The following is an 18,326-nucleotide window of genomic DNA, read 5'->3' on the forward strand; positions in this document are numbered from 1 at the left end:
AAACTTTAAAAACCCTGGAAGACAACCTAGGCAATACCATTCCAGACATAGGAATGGGCAAAGATTTCATGACAAAGGCACCAAGCAATTGCAACAAAAGCAAAAATTAACTGACAAATGAGATCTAATTAAACTTAAGAGCTTCTGCACAGCAAAAAACCCCAAACAGCCTACAGAACAGGAGAAAATATGTGCAAACTATACATCCAACAAAGGTCTAATATCCAGCATCTATGAGGAACTTAAACAAATTTACAAGAGAAAAACAACCAAATTAAAAAGTGGGCAAAGGACATGAACAGACACTTCTCAAAAGAAGACATACATGCTGCCAACAAGCACATAAAAAAGCTCAGAAGCACTGATCATTACAGAAATGCAAATCAAAACCACAAGGAGATTATCATCTCACATCAGTCAGAATGGCTATTAACAAAAAGTCAAAAAAAACAGATGCTGGTGAGGTTGTGGACAAAAGGGAACACTTACACACTTTTGGTGGGAGTGTAAATTAGTTCAACAATCGTGGAAACAGTATGGTGATTCCTCGAAGAGCTAAAAGCAAAACTACCATTCATCCCAGCAATCCCATTACTGAGTATATACTCCAAGGAACATAAATTATTCTACCATAAAGACACATGCACGCAAATGTTCACTGTAGCACTATTCACAATAGCAAAGACATGGAATCACCCTATATACCCATCAATGACAGACTGGATAAAGAAAATATGGTATATATATATACCATGGAATACTATGCAGCCATAAAAAAATAAGATCATGTCTTTTGCAGGAACATGGATGGAGGTGGAGGCTTTTATCCTTAGCAAACACACACAGGAAAAGGAAAACCAAATATTGCATGTCTTCACTTATATGTGAGAGCTAAATAATAAGAACTTATGAACACAAAGAAAAAAACAACTTGGGCTGGTGGGCAGAGGGTGGGAGGAGGGAGACGAGCAGAAAAGGTAACTAATGAGTACTGGGTTTAATACCTGGGTGATGAAATAATCTGTATTTAACAAACTCCCGCAACACGAGTGTACCTATGTAACAAGCTTTCACATGTACCCTTGAACCTAAAATAAAAGTTAAAAAAAAATCAGTGGTTGCTAGTGGTTGCCAAGAATGAAACCTAAGGTAAACTATGAACTTTAGTTAATAATAGCAGTTAATATTGGCTCATCAAATGTAACAAAAGCACCACATGAACGCAAGAGTTAATAATAGGGGAAACTGTATGTTGGGGTAAAAAGGTATATGTGAACTCTGTACTTTCTGTTCAGTATTTCTGCAAACATAAAACTACCATAAAAATATTAATTTAAAAAACAAAAGATCAACCCAACATATTTAAGAGCATTTTGAGTTTGTTTCTTTTTTTGATTAAAACTGCTATACTCTTACTTCCCCATACCCACTGCCATTTTGTTCTGCTTTTCTGTTAATAATTTTTATTAAAATGTTATTTTTCATCCAGGGTGTCTTCTGGAATAATTCATTCTTGCATCTAGAGGTATATTATTCTGGTAAGATGTAGGAAAATATTTCTTTTATTTATTAATCCAATCAAAAATGATGAGTGCTAAACTAAAATTCCCAACCAAAATTCCAAAGATGAGCAAAACGAATGCCTGTGGAAATAAGAAAAAAGATAAAAGATAAGAAAGATAAAAGAAAAAAGATAAAAAGTACAATTAGATTATTTGTTAAATCTCTACTCTCTGCAATATTGTATTTTATATTTTAAAATATATTGACTTTCTTGATGCATGTAAAATAATATAAACTGACAAACTATTTCTTAAAATAGAAGTCTTGAAAAGAAAGAAACAAAAACAACCTACCCCAAACTTTTTCCACGAGAGAAAATCCTCTCTGCTAAGTTTAAGATAAAATAGTCCTGGGAATATAAAAATCAAACATGTTGATGTACTGGCACCTTTAAATTGGAGGGAAAAAAAAGAGAGGATATTGCTGGATTCAGATGTGAGGCTGGGTAACAATTTTATCAATTTTATTATGTGAACTTTTTGAAACAGAAAACTTACCAACTACACCAAATACATTTCTAATGTCAGGAACATATATTGCAAGTAAAATGATGATAATATTGAGTGCTAGAGTGATCAAAAAATGGCGAGCCCATGAGAATGGAAAATTGGAGAAAAATATCATTGTTACAGCTTTTCTGGCCTGTATTACAGAAAAATAAACATATAGCAAAGAGGAAATGTCAAAGTCCAAATATTTGCTGAGAGAAACATATATAACAACCATATTTTTGCCTCCTACATCATTTAGATTTCAAAAATACAGCATGAACTATTATTATGAAGTGTTTATACACATACTGTTTATATACTAACCCTTTCTGTGTAAGCTTCATAAAAATACTTAGCTTTAATGCTAGAAAAAATTTTCACATGCAATTTTTTTAGGTTGCATAATTTTTAAAATTACCAACAATAAAAATATGAAAAAAGTCTCAAAGAATCATTTTCATCAAATGTAACAGATTAAAAAAACAGACAATTTATAATAGAAAAAGAAATCATGCCATGGGAAAGAAATACCACTTACTATTTTATTTTATATTATATGTTTCACAGCCTGTAAATATGAAAAAATAGTTCACTACACTTCCCATTGCTAAGAGCACAGCAGGCGGTCACATCCCAAAAAATTTATCCAGTCCCTGCTGTAATCTTGGCACTGCAGCCCACACAGGGAGGAGGCTTGAAGGCCCAGCTCTTATAAAACTCAGCGTTAGAGATTCAAGACATCCATGCAGATGCATTTATACCCAAAGCCTTTGTTCCCATTTTCTCAAAAATTCTTAAGATTCTTATGTATAGTAACCAGATGCAATGAAAATCTGTTTTGCCCCTTAAATTACAATTCTAGAGCAAATAAAATATTTTCACCAAGATTGAACTAGAATGCTTATGTGAAAATAAATTTACAATAAACCCAGAAGGAGCTTATTTTTCCTGACTTGACTTTTTCCTCTTCATGCACATTTTTTTGAAAACAGAATACAGAATTAAGGGGGGGAAAAAACCCAAAACTTTAGAAGAACTGTAGTTTCTAAATTGGAAAAATGCTGTGGGAGAACATAAATCTAAACTAAATCTCAAAAAGCACAAATTAGCTTAGTGGCTCACTGTTATTTTTATGCTTTTATGGGGCCATATGCAAGTATGAAGTCTTTGATCAATTACTTGACAAGCGAATAACATATACAAGACTAGATGTGATTCAAACATTCTATTCTGCAAAGAATTAGTGTTTCCCTATTAGGAAGCGTCTATACTAGGCAACAAAACCCTTTAAGAGTACTTACAGGGAAGTGGATTAGAGGGACTGTCAAAAGTACAGCAAATAGTATGCATAACTTCACAGTCATGACAACAACATCATGTGATAAGTATTTACTATAACCTTTTAGTAATTCTGACTCCACTTTGTCTGTAAATAAAATAATAAGGATCACATTAGACAGTACTAAGATATCAATAGTAACAAGATTGTTTTCCTTTGCACTAATGGATGGTAACAGATTTTAGATTCCCATTACCAAATCCTGGCCTTTGCCCTAGCCTATGAAACACAGAGACATTAATTAAATATCTTCTTGAAACCTAACACCCTTTTTCCTTTAATAAAAACCAGAATAAGCAGAACCTCTCAAATTATAATATGACTATGAATATGTATACTAAATTCTCTCTTTGGAACTTTTCCAGAATCTAAGGGTTTGAACATTTGTGCTGTTTGTTTATAAAGTGCTTTCACAAGTGTTGTTGAATTTAGTCCCTATGATAACAATATTAATACGCAGGTAGGTCCAAAAGTGTTAAATGATTTGCCTAAGATCACATAATACAAAGGGGCAGTGCCATACACCTACTTCTTTTTGGTGCTAGAGCCAGTATCTTTTCCTCAATACCACAACGTTTTCTAGAATCTCAGAGTTTGGTGCATGTTACATTTCATCTGTGGATTCATGTTTTAGGAAAAAAAGAGGTGTTAGGGAAATGTCTTACTTAGTAGGCCAGTGTGTGGTGGTTAGCAATAGGATTTATACATGCCAACCAAGCTTTGCTCCACAGTGTTCTTGCATTCTCACAATGTCTCCCTAACCTCAACCCAGACAAGGTGAAAGAAGACTGAGGGTGCTCAGAAACACTGGATATCAGTGTTTTGTTGGAAAATATCAGTTTATACTTAAAATAGAATGGGGCCGGGCGCGGTGGCTCACGCTTGTAATCCCAGCACTTTGGGAGGCCGAGGCGGGCGGATCACGAGGTCAGGAGATCGAGACCACGGTGAAACCCCGTCTCTACTAAAAATACAAAAAATTAGCCGGGCGTGGTGGCGGGCGCCTGTAGTCCTAGCTACTCGGAGAGGCTGAGGCAGGAGAATGGCGTGAACCCGGGAGGCGGAGCTTGCAGTGAGCCGAGATCGCGCCACCGCACTCCAGCCTGGGTGACAGAGCAAGACTCCGTCTCAAAAAAAAAAAAAAAAAAAAAAATAGAATGGTGCTTTTTAACTTGAGACTGTCTTAGAAAGGATACTTTGAGGGAAACCAAAAACAAAAGGAAACATACCTCTGTTCTCAGGGAACTTTAAGAAGAGATGAGATGAATACACAAAGCTATGATAGAAAGTGTGATATACACATATAAGCGGCCAGAGAGTTCTAAACAAGAGCTATGGAGATTCTAAACTGTGATGACACAGAACATGTTCAAATCCCACCAGTTACTAGCAACTTACTCTGAGTCTCTCAGTTCCCACATCTTTAAAATGGGGACGGTCATATACTAAACTATAGGGTTACTGAGAACATTACGTGAGTCAATGAATGTGTGCTGATGTTCAAAGATGTGGGGGAAGAGATTCTCTAGAAGCAAGGAGCAGTACAAACAAAGCAAAAGGAATGTGCATCTGAGAAAATAAGTGGTCTAATAAGTACTACAGTGGATGAAACAGTGTGTGGGTGATAGGGCTGGAAATGCATTTCAGACCTAGTAATACAGTTCTGCATGAGATGTGGCCTCAACCTGGTAGGCCACAGAAATGCAATAATGACTTACAAAGAACAGTGTATTATGATCTGAACTAAGCAGGAGTACGGATTGGAAGAAAAAGAGACCCCAAACAGGCATAACAGCTACTGTTACAATCACTGAGAGGCAAAGAGAATCTGAACTAGACTAGCGATAATGGAAACAGGAGAGAAATGAATTGCCCAAAGTATCAAAAACATACTTTACACAATGTGAGATTTGGACTAAGTAGGAGACTAAGAAGAGCCAGGAAATCTGGATTCTATTTCCAAATCTGTGAGATACTTGTGAGTCTTTGGAGAAATATGGCAAACTATTTTATTTCCATTTTCTGAATCATAAAATGAGCTATTAACACTTCTTGCTTAACAACCTCATAGACTTTTAAAATGGCCTGGTTATTATGCAATGTTTGGGTACTGGCCTGGCTCACCAGAGGAACCCTTTTATCTTCCTTTCACAGTGTAATCAGAGCAAGTATCATTAATCTAGGTGCATACCTATAGGTCCCCTTAATCTGACAAATTTAGAAATTAAACTTTGGGAGCTCTGGATAAAAGGATCCAAAGCAGCTCCTGAATCTTGAAGAATTAGATTTATTACAAATTCAAAATAGATGTCACATGTCCACTTTCTACTTTCCCAGGATGAAAACCCTTCTTCTGAGCCAGTCACTCTGTGTTCTTAACTGAGCCATAACATATGTGAGGGATAGAGTGGTGCACGCTTCCCTGGATTCAGACAAATCTCTACAAATCTCAGAAAGGGCCTAATGGTGATCTCTGCAAGTTATATATGCCATTGAAGTCACGAGGCTGTCCTGTTTAATACACATTGTCAAACAGGGTATTAAGTTTACAAAGATTATCACAAAGTAGCAGAAATAACACTGGATTAGTATTCAGGAAACCTGCCTTTAATTCTGTGACAGGTCACTTCACCTCTTTGGGCTTTAGTTGCTCATCTGTAAAATGAATTGGAAGCCTTAAGTTGAGGCTAGCCCTTATAAGATCTCAGGTTCAACCAGCAATTTCTTCCTATGACATAAAACTCCTGTTATTCTGATAGAAAGATACGATCAAAGGTTTTTCTTGGTTATGATTCACAATCCAAGAGCAAATCAATATCTGCCTCTTCTGTCTTTGGAGAAGAATTTACTTTTGTATCATTTATTCTATCTATCTATCTATCTATCTATCTATCTATCTATCTATCTATCTATCTATCTATCTATCTATCTATCTATCTATCTATCTATCTATCTATCTATCTATCTATCCATCCATCTAATCTATCATCTATTCATCCACCCATCTATCTGCCTACCTACCTATCTACCTATTAATCGATCATATACCTACCTATCATGTGATTTTCTTAGATGTGTATTTCTCCATTATATAAAATTTGCATACTCTGAAGAATTTGCATTGGTGGAGAAGGGATTAAATCAGAGACAACATAATGGCTTTACTTGATATTAGACAAATCCCTGTCTAGGAAACATGCCATCTACGTGATGAAAACCTTTAGCCTTTGTGTTCAAGCAACAATGCTAGATAGATAGATTATACATAGATACATACATAGATGGATGCCTAGAGCTTAAGTGACTCATATTTTTCTAAAAGATCACCTTAACAAAAACTTGTAATAAAGGAAATCTGGCTTCTATAGCACAATTTCTGAGTAGACAGCACAGTAATAAAGGCATTGGCTTTGGAGAGAGACGAAACTAGATTCAAATCCCAATTCCACTATTAACTGGCTTCAAGTATCTGGTCTAATTACTCAACCTGAATGAACCTACACTGAGCTTGCAGAGTTGTTATAAGGATTAAGTTAGGGAGTATATATAAAATATCTGACACTTTCTTAAATGTTAGCTCAATAAATGTATTAGCTTCCATCCTTCCTCCACATCCCTTTCAATCTAATACAGCTACAATTCAATACAGTTTCTAAGCACCTAATGGTGATTCATGTAACAATTTCTCAGCCAGCCTGATATTGGCAAGCCATCTGAGGTTTCTTCCAGATAGTTCTATTTATCCATAGGGAGAAGAAGGAGGTCAGTTTTTTTGGACTTTTTCTTATTGCTGAAGATCCCTAAATATAATAGTGTTTGTGCCAGGTAGCAATTTTAATAAAAGAAATACATAGCTATTCCACTATACAAAATATTTTTGGATCCCAAGAGACCCTGTTACAGTATCTTATTGACACAGAAAAGTCTTACTGAGTTCAAGTCTGTATAAAAACTAACAAACCCAACATCCAAAAATAAAGTTTATATATTTAAGTAATTTTGTTTTATTAATGATGATCAGAAAAGCTTGACAATCTCTTTTAACTTTCTTTGTAGCGTCTCTAGCAGGGCACCATGCTCACATTGGAAATAATGCTTTTCCTGAGGGTGTACACAGAACTTTACTTTTTCTTGAGGTTCTTATCAGAATAGGATAAAAAATCAACATACAAAGCAGACAGTTTTTGCAAAAGAAATAAAACACAATTTTATTTTTGTTGCATAAATTTAAAAGAACCTGTAAAAATAATTTAAGGAGGAAGGTCATGGTGCATCATAGAATGCACATCTGCTGAATCCTGTGATAATTAGATCTGAAGGCAGAGGTGTCTGACATCTAAGTATACAGGTATAGTTCCGTGTAAAAGCCTTTCCTTTCTCAACTTGTTCTTTTGCAATTAAGATGACTGACTCACCCAACCCCCACACTTCTGAATTAGACTAATATATTGAATTCAAAATTTAAGAAAAACAGAATCATTAAAATTGCACATTTTTTCTTATAGAAAGAATCAATGTCCCTAAGCCTGAAGTTTTACTTCAGTGTTTAAGAAAATTTTCATAAGGAGTCATTAATCTTAAACCTGAACTACCTTTCTAAAAGAAAGATAATCCATTATTTAGGCCTCAAGAGCCACCACAGTACTGCATTGTAATTTGGTGACCTGAGCAAATTAACTTAGTAATAAAAGGCATAAGTAAAGTCTATACATTGGTGTGAGGCCATCTATGTAACTATTATTTTGTCATCTATAATTTTAAAATGTACTTACCATAAAAAGTGAGGTACCCAAAGAGTGCAGATATAAAATAAATGAGAAAGCTGAAAGCAATTGCTGTATTGGTAACATTCTGCATTCTTTTCTTTGAAGGACTAAAAGACAAAAATGGCAAAGGTAGAATAAGTGATCTGAATTATATGTAAAGAAGCAAGTATGTCCTAAGCTGGTCGAGAGAATTCCTCATTCAAGAACAACTCCATCAATAACTATACACTAGAATTCCTCATTTGAAATTAGTACACAAAGATTACACTTCTTCCTTTTTTTTTTTTTTTTTTTGAGACAGAGTCTCGCTCTGTCGCCCAGGCTGGAATACAGTAGCGTGATCTCAGCTCACTGTAACCTCCACCTCCTGGGTTCAAGTGATTCTCCTGCCTCAGCCTCAAGAGTAGCTGGGATTACAGGTGCCCACCACCACATCTGGCTATTTTTTTTTGCATTTTTAGTAGAGATGGGGTTTCACCATATTGGCCAGCTTGGTCTTGAACTCCTGACCTCAGGTGACCCACCTGCCTCGGCCTCCCAAAGTGCTGGGATTACAGGCGTGAGCCACTGTGCCCAGCCTCAAAGATTACACTTCTAGGAAACATTCTTAACTTGGACAGAACTAACTCTTGTTTGTTTTGTTTTAAACTAACACTTAGGATCCACTGATGAGAGGAAAGGATTAATAAAAGAGGATGTCATTCAATCTGAAAGCCTTAGAGGTAAAAAGATACACAATATATTTAAAATATTCCAGGATTCCACAGTACCTTTGAAGTTCACAGTATATGGGCAATATTGAGGTATGGCAGAGAAATGAAAAAGCCATGGTTGGTAAGGCATAAGCACTCTGAAAAAGATTTTAAAAAGACAAAATTATTAAATGCCACTCTACTGAAACCATTATTTCATTTGACAACAAACTCAATTCTTTAAAAAATCCATTTGATTATATTTATTTCATCTTTAATGAGTTCTCTCTTTATAAAATAAGAATTTTTTAAAAGAGAAAAACACTTGTGATCCAGCAAATATTTTATTTGATAGTGGGCTTGCCTGTACTAGCCAGAATATTTTTTGTTTGGCTTCCCATACCATGCTGCTTTTACTACAATCACTACTTCTATATTATCTGGATAAGATTTTAAAAATTACATAAGATAAATAATATTTAAATGAGATAAAAATAACATTTTAGAAATGTTCTTTTTTAATTCCCTGTCTTCTAAATGTACGCACAATTTAAATGTATCTTATTACTCTAAGCAGCACTAATAGTTAATGCTCTTGAACCTGCTTTCATGAACTCAACCCAAGGGAATAATGAAAATATTAATCACATTTTAATATTGCCAGCATCTTTGATTAGGATCTCTTTCAATGGGAATGAATATCATTTATTCTAGACCTACAAACTCTTAAGAGATCCAATGTAATATACAAGTATAAGGTTTTGTTGTTATTATTAGAATACTTAAGAGTCAGAGTAAAGCAAAAAAAGTTACCTTTTAAGTGAAAATACCATCTTTACCAAATAGATGATGGTGATCTATTTCCTCCTTTCTGCTCTAAAAAAATTTCCACTTAACTAACTTTAGGCTCTTAAACAAAAGAAATTCCAGAAATGAAGACCTATCTTGGGACATAATGCCTAGAGTCTTAAAATATCTGAAGGGGGTTGGGAGAGAGGAAGCTGTAGTGTTTCCTGAGGCTGGACTAGGAAAATGAGAGTTTAATTCACAAATTCTGTATTTCATATACTGCTCAATTTCCTGGCTTGTCAATTACCCTACCTAGATCTTTAAGGCACCTGGAGGTCTTTACCATGTAAAAGACGTGGTAATTTCCCTTTTGGGACCAGAGAGATATTTCTCATTTAAAAACTAGAGATAAAAAGGAAAATTCTGCATGGCAGAGTAACCAAGCTAACATTCTACACTAATAGAGTTTTACATGAGCAGGGGGGATTCTAGCATCTGGGATCTATATAAAATAGCATTTCAGCAGTCAGAAAGTACAGACGAATAAGTCTGCAGCAACAGGGAAGACTTTGAGCTCTTCTAGAGTGGTAAAGCAGAGACCATCCATGTCACAGTTGTCTCCTCTGCTGATGCTCAGGGGCTCTTACAGGCATTTTCAGTATCCTATGGCTCTTAGGGAAGGCAAAGGGACTTGGTCTCCTAGTCTCTACTCCTGGCATCATAAATTTCAACTTTGGAATGTCGGCCAGAAGATATATTGGCAGTGCTCAATCCCTAGTCCAATGATGAGGCTGTTTAGTTACAGACCAAGGTTCTACTCACAGGGGAAGAGTTTTTGATATAATTGGCTATTTAGCTTTACAAGTCCAGAGGGCAACAGGAGGTCTGTATACACAGAGGACCTTATTGGCCAGACCAGACATTCGGTAAATCTGTTCTTTTAGGCAGAGGCCCATTTAAAACAGGCTCCATTTAAAGGCATGCCAGGAAAAAAAAAAAAAAAAAAGGTGGCTGTTTCATAATAGGCCACCCTGTGTTAAATAATAGTATTCTTCTGGTAGGCAATCCTATACTTAGCACTTTCAGGAAAATTAATTAGTTACAGGTACAAAGACCTAAGAGACCCTGTTACACAAACCTCTTAAAACTTGAAATGTGAAAAATCAACTGAAAGTATCTGTTAATAACTTACACACCTCTTTGGAGAAATGAAAGAGCTTTGGCTTACAATCATCTGTTGCATTTGAAATCTGTTTAAGAGTATTGAGGGGAAAAAGAGAAACAACAGCCATTAAATTTCAGAATATATCAATAAAAATGATGAATTTATTATTACTAGGCTTTCAAATCAAAGTATTTCAAAACAAAGTTCTAAAATGCAATATAAACATTACTTTTTCATTAATCAGAAAAGAATCATTAGTCTTTCTTTTCTTTTTAGTTAAAATAAAAAGGAAGAAATTGAAAAGAAAATATAAGCTATTACCTGGACGCATTTCTCTACATAATTTAATGTCAGAGGACAAGGGATGGACCATTTTTTAATTATTACCTAAAAAAGTAAACAGAATCAGCACTCAGATCATTTCTTATAAAATTAATAAGAAACTGAATTTAAGTAGGTCAGTATCATTTCAATTAATCTCATACCATATTAAATAAGATGCTAATAGAAGAGTCTCTGCTTCTGTGACTTTTCCCGGTTAGAATTGGGTCAACATTTAACATGGTCACCTGTGGTAGGGAGGCGGTTGGAGACTGCAGGGTTTTAAGTAGAGATCTCCCCCATTAAAGACTAAGGGTACTCCTGTGTCAACTTTCAAAATTCCAACACCATCAAGGCATTTTTTTTTTAAGTGCAACTCAAAACAGGAACATGATGTTTTCAGTGACTGTCATACAGGAATATGGTTATTTGTGGAGTAGGTATTAGTGAAGAGAGAAACATTTAATAGCAGTTTATGGAAAGGCCACAGGAAGAAATAACTACAGACTTTATACACAGGAGGAGCTCAAGGATTTCTGATGTATGCATTAAGTGCTGCCCCTCCTTACTTTTACAGATCTGAATTATTTTTGGTGAATGTGGAGAAAGCTGGCTGGAATAACAGCATATAGCTAGGGAACTCCAGCTGGTAAAAATAAATTAAAAAAAAAACATCAAAAGAAATCCAGAGGGATGCTGTTTCCCAGAATTAATCAATGAAAATGTTTCATGTTTTTACTCTTAATTGTGGCCATCCTGTTATCAGACCTATAGCTGTGGCTCTGTCAATATTACCATTGTTGCTGTTGTTTCAGGGCACATAATTACTCTGTAAATGTTTGCTCCAGGCTGAATCCCAGTGCACAAAGGGACAAGAAGGAATAAAGGAAGTATTTGTCCTTTGTAGGAGACCAATACGTAAACACAATTTCTATTCCTACTCGGTATTTACCTAGTTTTGGATTTTGACTAATTTAATCAAAATTTTACACAGTGATAAAACAAATATAAGGAAAACATATACTTTTAGGATTAAGTTAATGAGTGAACTAAAGAATCACTCTTAATTAAAAACCTCACCAAGAAAAAAATTACTGTAGAAGGATAAACTAGACAAGCTGCTTTGACATTTCTAGGTAAGTTTTCAATATGACATAAAATGAAACGGTCAAGCCGGGCGCGGTGGCTCAAGCCTGTAATCCCAGCACTTTGGGAGGCCGAGGCGGGCGGATCACAAGGTCAGGAGATCGAGACCATCCTGGCTAACATGTTGAAACCCCGTCTCTACTAAAAATACAAAAAATTAGCCGGGCGTGATGGCAGGCGCCTGTAGTCCCAGCTACGCGGGAGGCTGAGGCAGGAGAATGGCGTGAACCCGGGAGGTGGAGCTTGCAGTGAGCCGAGATCGCGCCACTGCACTCCAGCCTGGGCGACAGAGCAAGACTCCGTCTCAAAAAAAAAAAAAAAAAAAAAAAAGTGACGAGTTAATGGGTGCAGGAAATCAACATGGCACATGGATACATATGTAACAAACTTGCACATTGTGCACATGTACCCTAAAACCCTAAAGTATAATTTAAAAAAAAAAAAAAATGAAACGGTCAACTTACCAAAAGGAAATAACAAAATCAAAAGCAATAATCTCACCATCATTATCTTGATAGGTTTTCAAAGAAAAAAACAACAACAACAAAAAACGATGAGGATGGGGTGAGGGTGAAACTGCTCTAAATTCAGTTTCTTTTCTTGTTTTTTTAAGACAGGGTCTCACTCTGTCACCCAGCCTGGAGTGCAGTAACACAATCTCAGCTCACTGCAACTTCCACCTCCCAGGCTCAAACCATCCTCCCACCTCAGCCTCCCGAGTAGCTGGGACTACAGGTGCGTGGCCACCACACCCAGCTAATTTTTGTGTTTTTTGTAGAGACAAGATTTTGCCATGTTGCCCAGGCTGGTCTCGAACTCCTAGGCTCAAGTGATCCGCCTGTCCCAGGCTCCCAAAGTGTGGGATTACAGGCATGAGCCACTGCAACAGCCCAAATTCAGTTTCTTATATTTTCCCCTAACTAACAGTGGTAGTGTTGGCAGAAAAAACCATTTACTGAGGACTTGCTGTGCACCAGGTACCTTGATACACTCTGTATGTGAGCTGCCTCATTCATCAGTTGTTATTTCTTAAGCTTTCAAGTCAAAATATTTCAAAGCAATGCTCCAAAATGCAATATTATCATTAATTTTTATTAATTTGAAAAAAATAAGTAGTAGCCTGATTTTATATTAATAGACAGTTCAGTTACTACAGCTAATTTCTTTGCAAAGATCCATCCCAACTCCAAGCCTGCATGGTGGTATGGGGTGGATAGAGATGATGTCCCACAAAGCAGAAGTACAGAACGGGAGTGAAACGAGACCCAACAACAAAGAGGAAAGATTAACAGGAAGTCCTTGCTCAGGTTGGTAAGAAGGTAAGTCTTGGGGTTGGAATGACAAAGGGAAAAAGGAGATTAAGTATTAAAAATATTTGTTCACTTGCACAAAAGGCCTCCCTTCCTTCTCTCTGCTCTAAGCCCTTTGCATCTTTTGTGGCTCAACTCAAGTTGTATTTCCTTTAAAATCCTTCTTTACTCTAGCTCTCACTGAGCCTTCTCTCCTCTCAACTCTTCAGACTCTTATTCTGAAGCAAATATATCAACACTTCCTTATATATTGCACACATTGTTCTCCATGTTTGAAAAGAAATTTATCTCCCCTACTAGATTGACAGATCCTTAAGACTAGTGTCCAGGTAAAATTTCCACACCCTAAAATGCCTAACATAGTGTTCAGTAGAAGGAAAGCTTCTGACTAAAATCCATTTAAATAATTCTCTATTTCAGGCCAGTGCAGTGGCTCACGCCTATAATCTCAGCACTTTGGGAGGCCAAGGTGGGACGATCGCTTGAACATAGGAGTTCAAGGCTAGCCTGGGCAACATAATGGGGCTCCGTCTCTACAAACATTTAAAAAAAAATTTATCTGGCCAGGCGCGGTGGCTCACGCCTGTAATCCCAGCACTTTGGGAGGCTCAGGCAGGCAGATCACGAGGTCTGGAGATTGAGACCATCTGGCTAACACGGTCAAACCCTGTCTCTACTAAAAACACAAAAAATTAGCCGGGCATGGTGGAGGGTGCCTGTGGTCCCAGCTACTCGGGAGGCTGAGGCAGGAGAATGCTGTGAACCTGGGAGGCAGAGCTTGCAATGAGCTGAGATGGTGCCACTGCACTCCAGCCCAGGCGACAGAGCGAGACTCCATCTCAAAAAAAAAATAAATAAATAAATAAAAAATTATCCAGGCGTGGTGGCATGCGGCTGTAGTTCTAGCGACTCAGGAAGCTGAGGCAGAAGAATCACCTAAGCCCAGCAGTGAGTCTCTAGTGAGCTATGATCATGCCACTGCACTCCAGTATGGGTGACTGGAGAGAGTGAGATTCTGTCTCTTAAAAAAAAAAGTTGTCTAACTGGATTACCAACCTATTAAAACGTTGCTTAGAATACTAATCTGTACTTAAGATAGAACTTTTAGAACGAATGGTAATCCGTTTGTGTTCTAAAATACACCAAAAAAAAGTAAATTTATCAAAAAAAGGTAAATCTATCTTGTTGGTATCATTCTGAGACACTGATAAAATTTATTTTTAAAACTGCAAAATATTTTAGAGGGGGCAAAAATTTAGGTTAAATTTTTTTAATGAAAATACAGATCTGGGAGAACAGATAAAATATAGGTTTTACTTTACATTATTCAAAGAATATAAGAAAATAATAGTTTCTGAACTGATTTTTAAAAATGTGATATAAATGCTATACATATTTACAAACACGTATTGACAAAAATAATAAATGAAAAACTGGTATCCTTCCAAAATTCTGGGTTAATATATATACGTTTCCTTTTCCTAACCACTAAGTATTTTAAAAGCTAACATTCAGAGAATCTAAAATAAATATGGCAGCTGGGCATGGTGGCTCACGCCTGTAATCCCAGCACTTTGGGAGGCCGAGGTGGGTGGATCACTTGAGGTCAGGAGTTCAAGACTTGCCTGACTAACACGGTGAAACCCCATCTCTACTAAAAATACAAAAAAAAAAAAAAAAAATAGCATGCACCTGAAATCCCAGCTACTTGGGAGGCTGAGTCAGGAGAATTGCTTGAACTCGGGAGATGTAAGTTGCAATGAACTGAGATCGTGCCACTGCACTCCACCCTGGGTGACAGAGCAAAACTCTGTCTCAAAATAAATAAATAAATAATAAATAAATAAATAAATATGCCAATTAAAAAGAATATTTAAAAAAGCATACAGAGTATTCTTCATTGCCCCACTGTAGATTAAACTGTGCTCACAGGTAAAAATCTGTGCAAATGGTTTATAAGGCATTACAATAAATGTAGAATATGGGTATTATTTCCATATGGCTGCTACATTAGAAATCTGCATTGAATTAAAGAATATCTGTCATGACAGAAACAAAACTACAGTAGACATATCATATCAATACATTTAACCTGCTTTAAGCTATTGGCTATGAAAACTAAATTACTCCTATCTATGCAATGATTGCATTGCCAATTATCTGTGAGAGAAAAATTCAATGTTATCTATACTGATTCTCTTTAATATCCATACATTCATTTGCATATGTAGGCCACTTCTAACCACACTTCTCAACAATCAAATTATGATGGAAATATTTAGTTTTTTTCTTTTTCAATATGGAGGCTACAAAGTGTATGTTCAATTCACTTATTTGTAAGATATAAGTCAGACAACTGGGAAGAGAAGAAGACGAATGATTTTAATATTGTTAAATTCAACAGATGTAAACACTGTTAAATGTTTTTAGTTTTAAGAGCATTCAATAGAGGATAAATGCTTATATACACTAAAATCAGGGTCACTTCCACTTTGTTTAAATAATTTAAAGTTATTTTATCCCTGGGTCTCAGAAGATAGCTTAGCCTAAGTTAAATGCACCCTAGGTTGTTTTGACAGCTTTGAAATCTGGCTCTTTAATATGGCTTAACTACTGATGTGCTGTCTTGCTCTTACATATGGCTGTTTCTTTCATGCATTTTCAAAAACAAGAAAGAGTTGAACCAAGCTCATGAAAAGCTCATTTGGACATGTATATTCTTGGAAAGTTAAATATGTTTATTTCTACTTAAGGTTTGACATTTAGATACTGATTATGGAATAAACTGCTATACAAAGAAAAAGGACAAAAAATTTCACACGAAGGTACTATCTTTAGAATGTTAAGATGTTTTAGGAGAATTAGAAGGAAATAAATTTAAATTCTCTTTTACTTTTATATTATTTTATAATATCAAAATAAGTTAAATTTACCATCTGATATTTTTATATAATAAAAATGAGCTAATTAAAAAATAAGGAATATATCCCACATGTGAAGAAAAATATTTGTAGTAGTGTTTTTATGAGAATTTATCTATGCTGAATAAACCAGACAAAATAGGAGAATTCAGTCAACCCAGTTCTTACTAGATCTCCTCAATGTAGTACCAGAAGCTCTGTTTTTTCATTAATGGAATAAAGTTTCAAAATTAAGATGACTAGTCTCAAACAGATTTTACAGATTAGAACCAGACTGATTCTTCATACAATATGGTACAGGAATAAATTTACACACCTACACAAAGAATTACACTCCATCTAAGATTTTAACAGAATTGGCATGCTCTCCTCTCTAGTTAACCATGAGAAATGCTGAATTTGAAATGCTGTTCTAGCTAAGCCTCTTCAAAATAGATACAACGAAGGAAATAATTTAATGGAACAAAAGTGCTTTTAATAACACAATGAAATAAAACGAGATATCCTTCCCAACACAAAACAGTTAAAAGTAAAAAAGACATTAACACAATGAGTCCAATTTTAGTGAGGAGATAAGCAATGTATTATATTTTAAACTTACCACAAGAGTAAAGAACATCATAAAGAAAAATGATAAACCACTTGTGTAGCCAAGAAAGCCTGTAAAATAACAGTAAAATAAAAAGCAAATTATAAGGAAAGTGATTTTAACGTACAACTAAAGCTATACATCTTAGGCATGTTTTCTATTACAGTGGTTGGTATCTGGGGCTTAGGGCTCAGAATAACAACATTCCAACTATCTGTCACAGATCATTTATGTAGCTCTGTACAACAGAATTGGAACTGGCTTACCACTAATGGTACACTGTAAGGAAAGTCTGCTCTTTAATGTTCTGCTGTAAAGATTTTATTTTAGTGGGGCAGACAAAATACTACTGCAAACCAAGTAATAGGTTAACTAGGCAGGGCTGAAGGCTGAACAACCTAAAATAAGGCCAAGTTTAAAATTATTCACAACCACCATCCTTCTGCCAAAAATGTGGTACTGTGAAATTTTAAAGCCCCTTAATATTTGCCTCTCTTTCCCTCCCTCCCTCCCTTCTTTCCTTTTTCTAAACAAATAATGTGCTCTATAAAGACTTACCTATTTTGGGAAGAAGTGCAAGAGGGAACACAATGCCAACGCATATGATTATTAGTAGTGTTTGTCCATCGAGATACCAATATCTATTATAAAAAAAGTTCTACTTTAGGCATGGGACTCCAGTGTTTGTTCTGACACACACACACACACACACACACACACACACACACACACACACACACGAGTTATAACCATTACAACCAGCCATTAGGAAAAGCCTACTTCCTTTCATTAAAATGTTCTTGTGGGATCCTATTTTTCTTATTAATGAATTTACATTTAGAAATGAATAAAAACAAAGAGATGCCATTTTCAACTACCAAATTAATAAATATTTAAAAATAGGATAATAGTCAACATTAGTGAGGAGTGATGAGGCGTGTAAAAAGTTGGTGAAAATGCAAATTATATAAATTACCTTTCTGGAAAGCAATTTGGCAATAGATATAAAGAATTTTCAAATAATTATATACTTGGAAACACTTATAAAAGACTAATAAAATAATAAGAACAAAGACTTTTTGTAAATTTTTATTTTATTTAAGTTCCGGGGAACATGTGCAGAATGTGCAGGTTTGTTACATGGGTATACATGTGCCATGGTGGTATGCTGCACCTATCAACCCGTCATCTAGGTTTTAAGCCCTGCATGCATTAGGTATTTGTCCTAATGCTC

The 18,326-nt window shown here is 35.7% G+C and overlaps 1 protein-coding gene across 2 annotated transcripts in view; it reads right to left on the reverse strand.

The window, feature by feature from the left end:
- Positions 1-427: 427 nt before the first annotated feature.
- Positions 428-18,326, reverse strand: part of SLC38A6 (solute carrier family 38 member 6) — a 68,700-nt gene continuing 50,801 nt past the window's right edge. The window contains exons 7-16 of one of the 2 annotated variants that reach the window (XM_032134752.2): positions 17,651-17,733; positions 17,105-17,163; positions 11,127-11,192; positions 10,837-10,890; positions 8,930-9,009; positions 8,166-8,266; positions 3,356-3,480; positions 2,061-2,205; positions 1,857-1,951; positions 428-1,643 (exon numbers count right to left, since the gene is read on the reverse strand). In XM_032134752.2, coding sequence (XP_031990643.1) covers positions 1,563-1,643; positions 1,857-1,951; positions 2,061-2,205; positions 3,356-3,480; positions 8,166-8,266; positions 8,930-9,009; positions 10,837-10,890; positions 11,127-11,192; positions 17,105-17,163; positions 17,651-17,733 — 889 coding nt within the window. In that variant the 3' untranslated portion in view covers positions 428-1,562. The remainder of the gene's footprint in view (positions 1,644-1,856; positions 1,952-2,060; positions 2,206-3,355; positions 3,481-8,165; positions 8,267-8,929; positions 9,010-10,836; positions 10,891-11,126; positions 11,193-17,104; positions 17,164-17,650; positions 17,734-18,326) is intronic. The other variant, XM_058429794.1, reaches the window with a different exon arrangement.

This window comes from Hylobates moloch, unplaced genomic scaffold (assembly GCF_009828535.3).
Source record: "Hylobates moloch isolate HMO894 unplaced genomic scaffold, HMol_V3 SCAFFOLD_16, whole genome shotgun sequence".
Lineage (NCBI taxonomy): Eukaryota > Metazoa > Chordata > Mammalia > Primates > Hylobatidae > Hylobates > Hylobates moloch.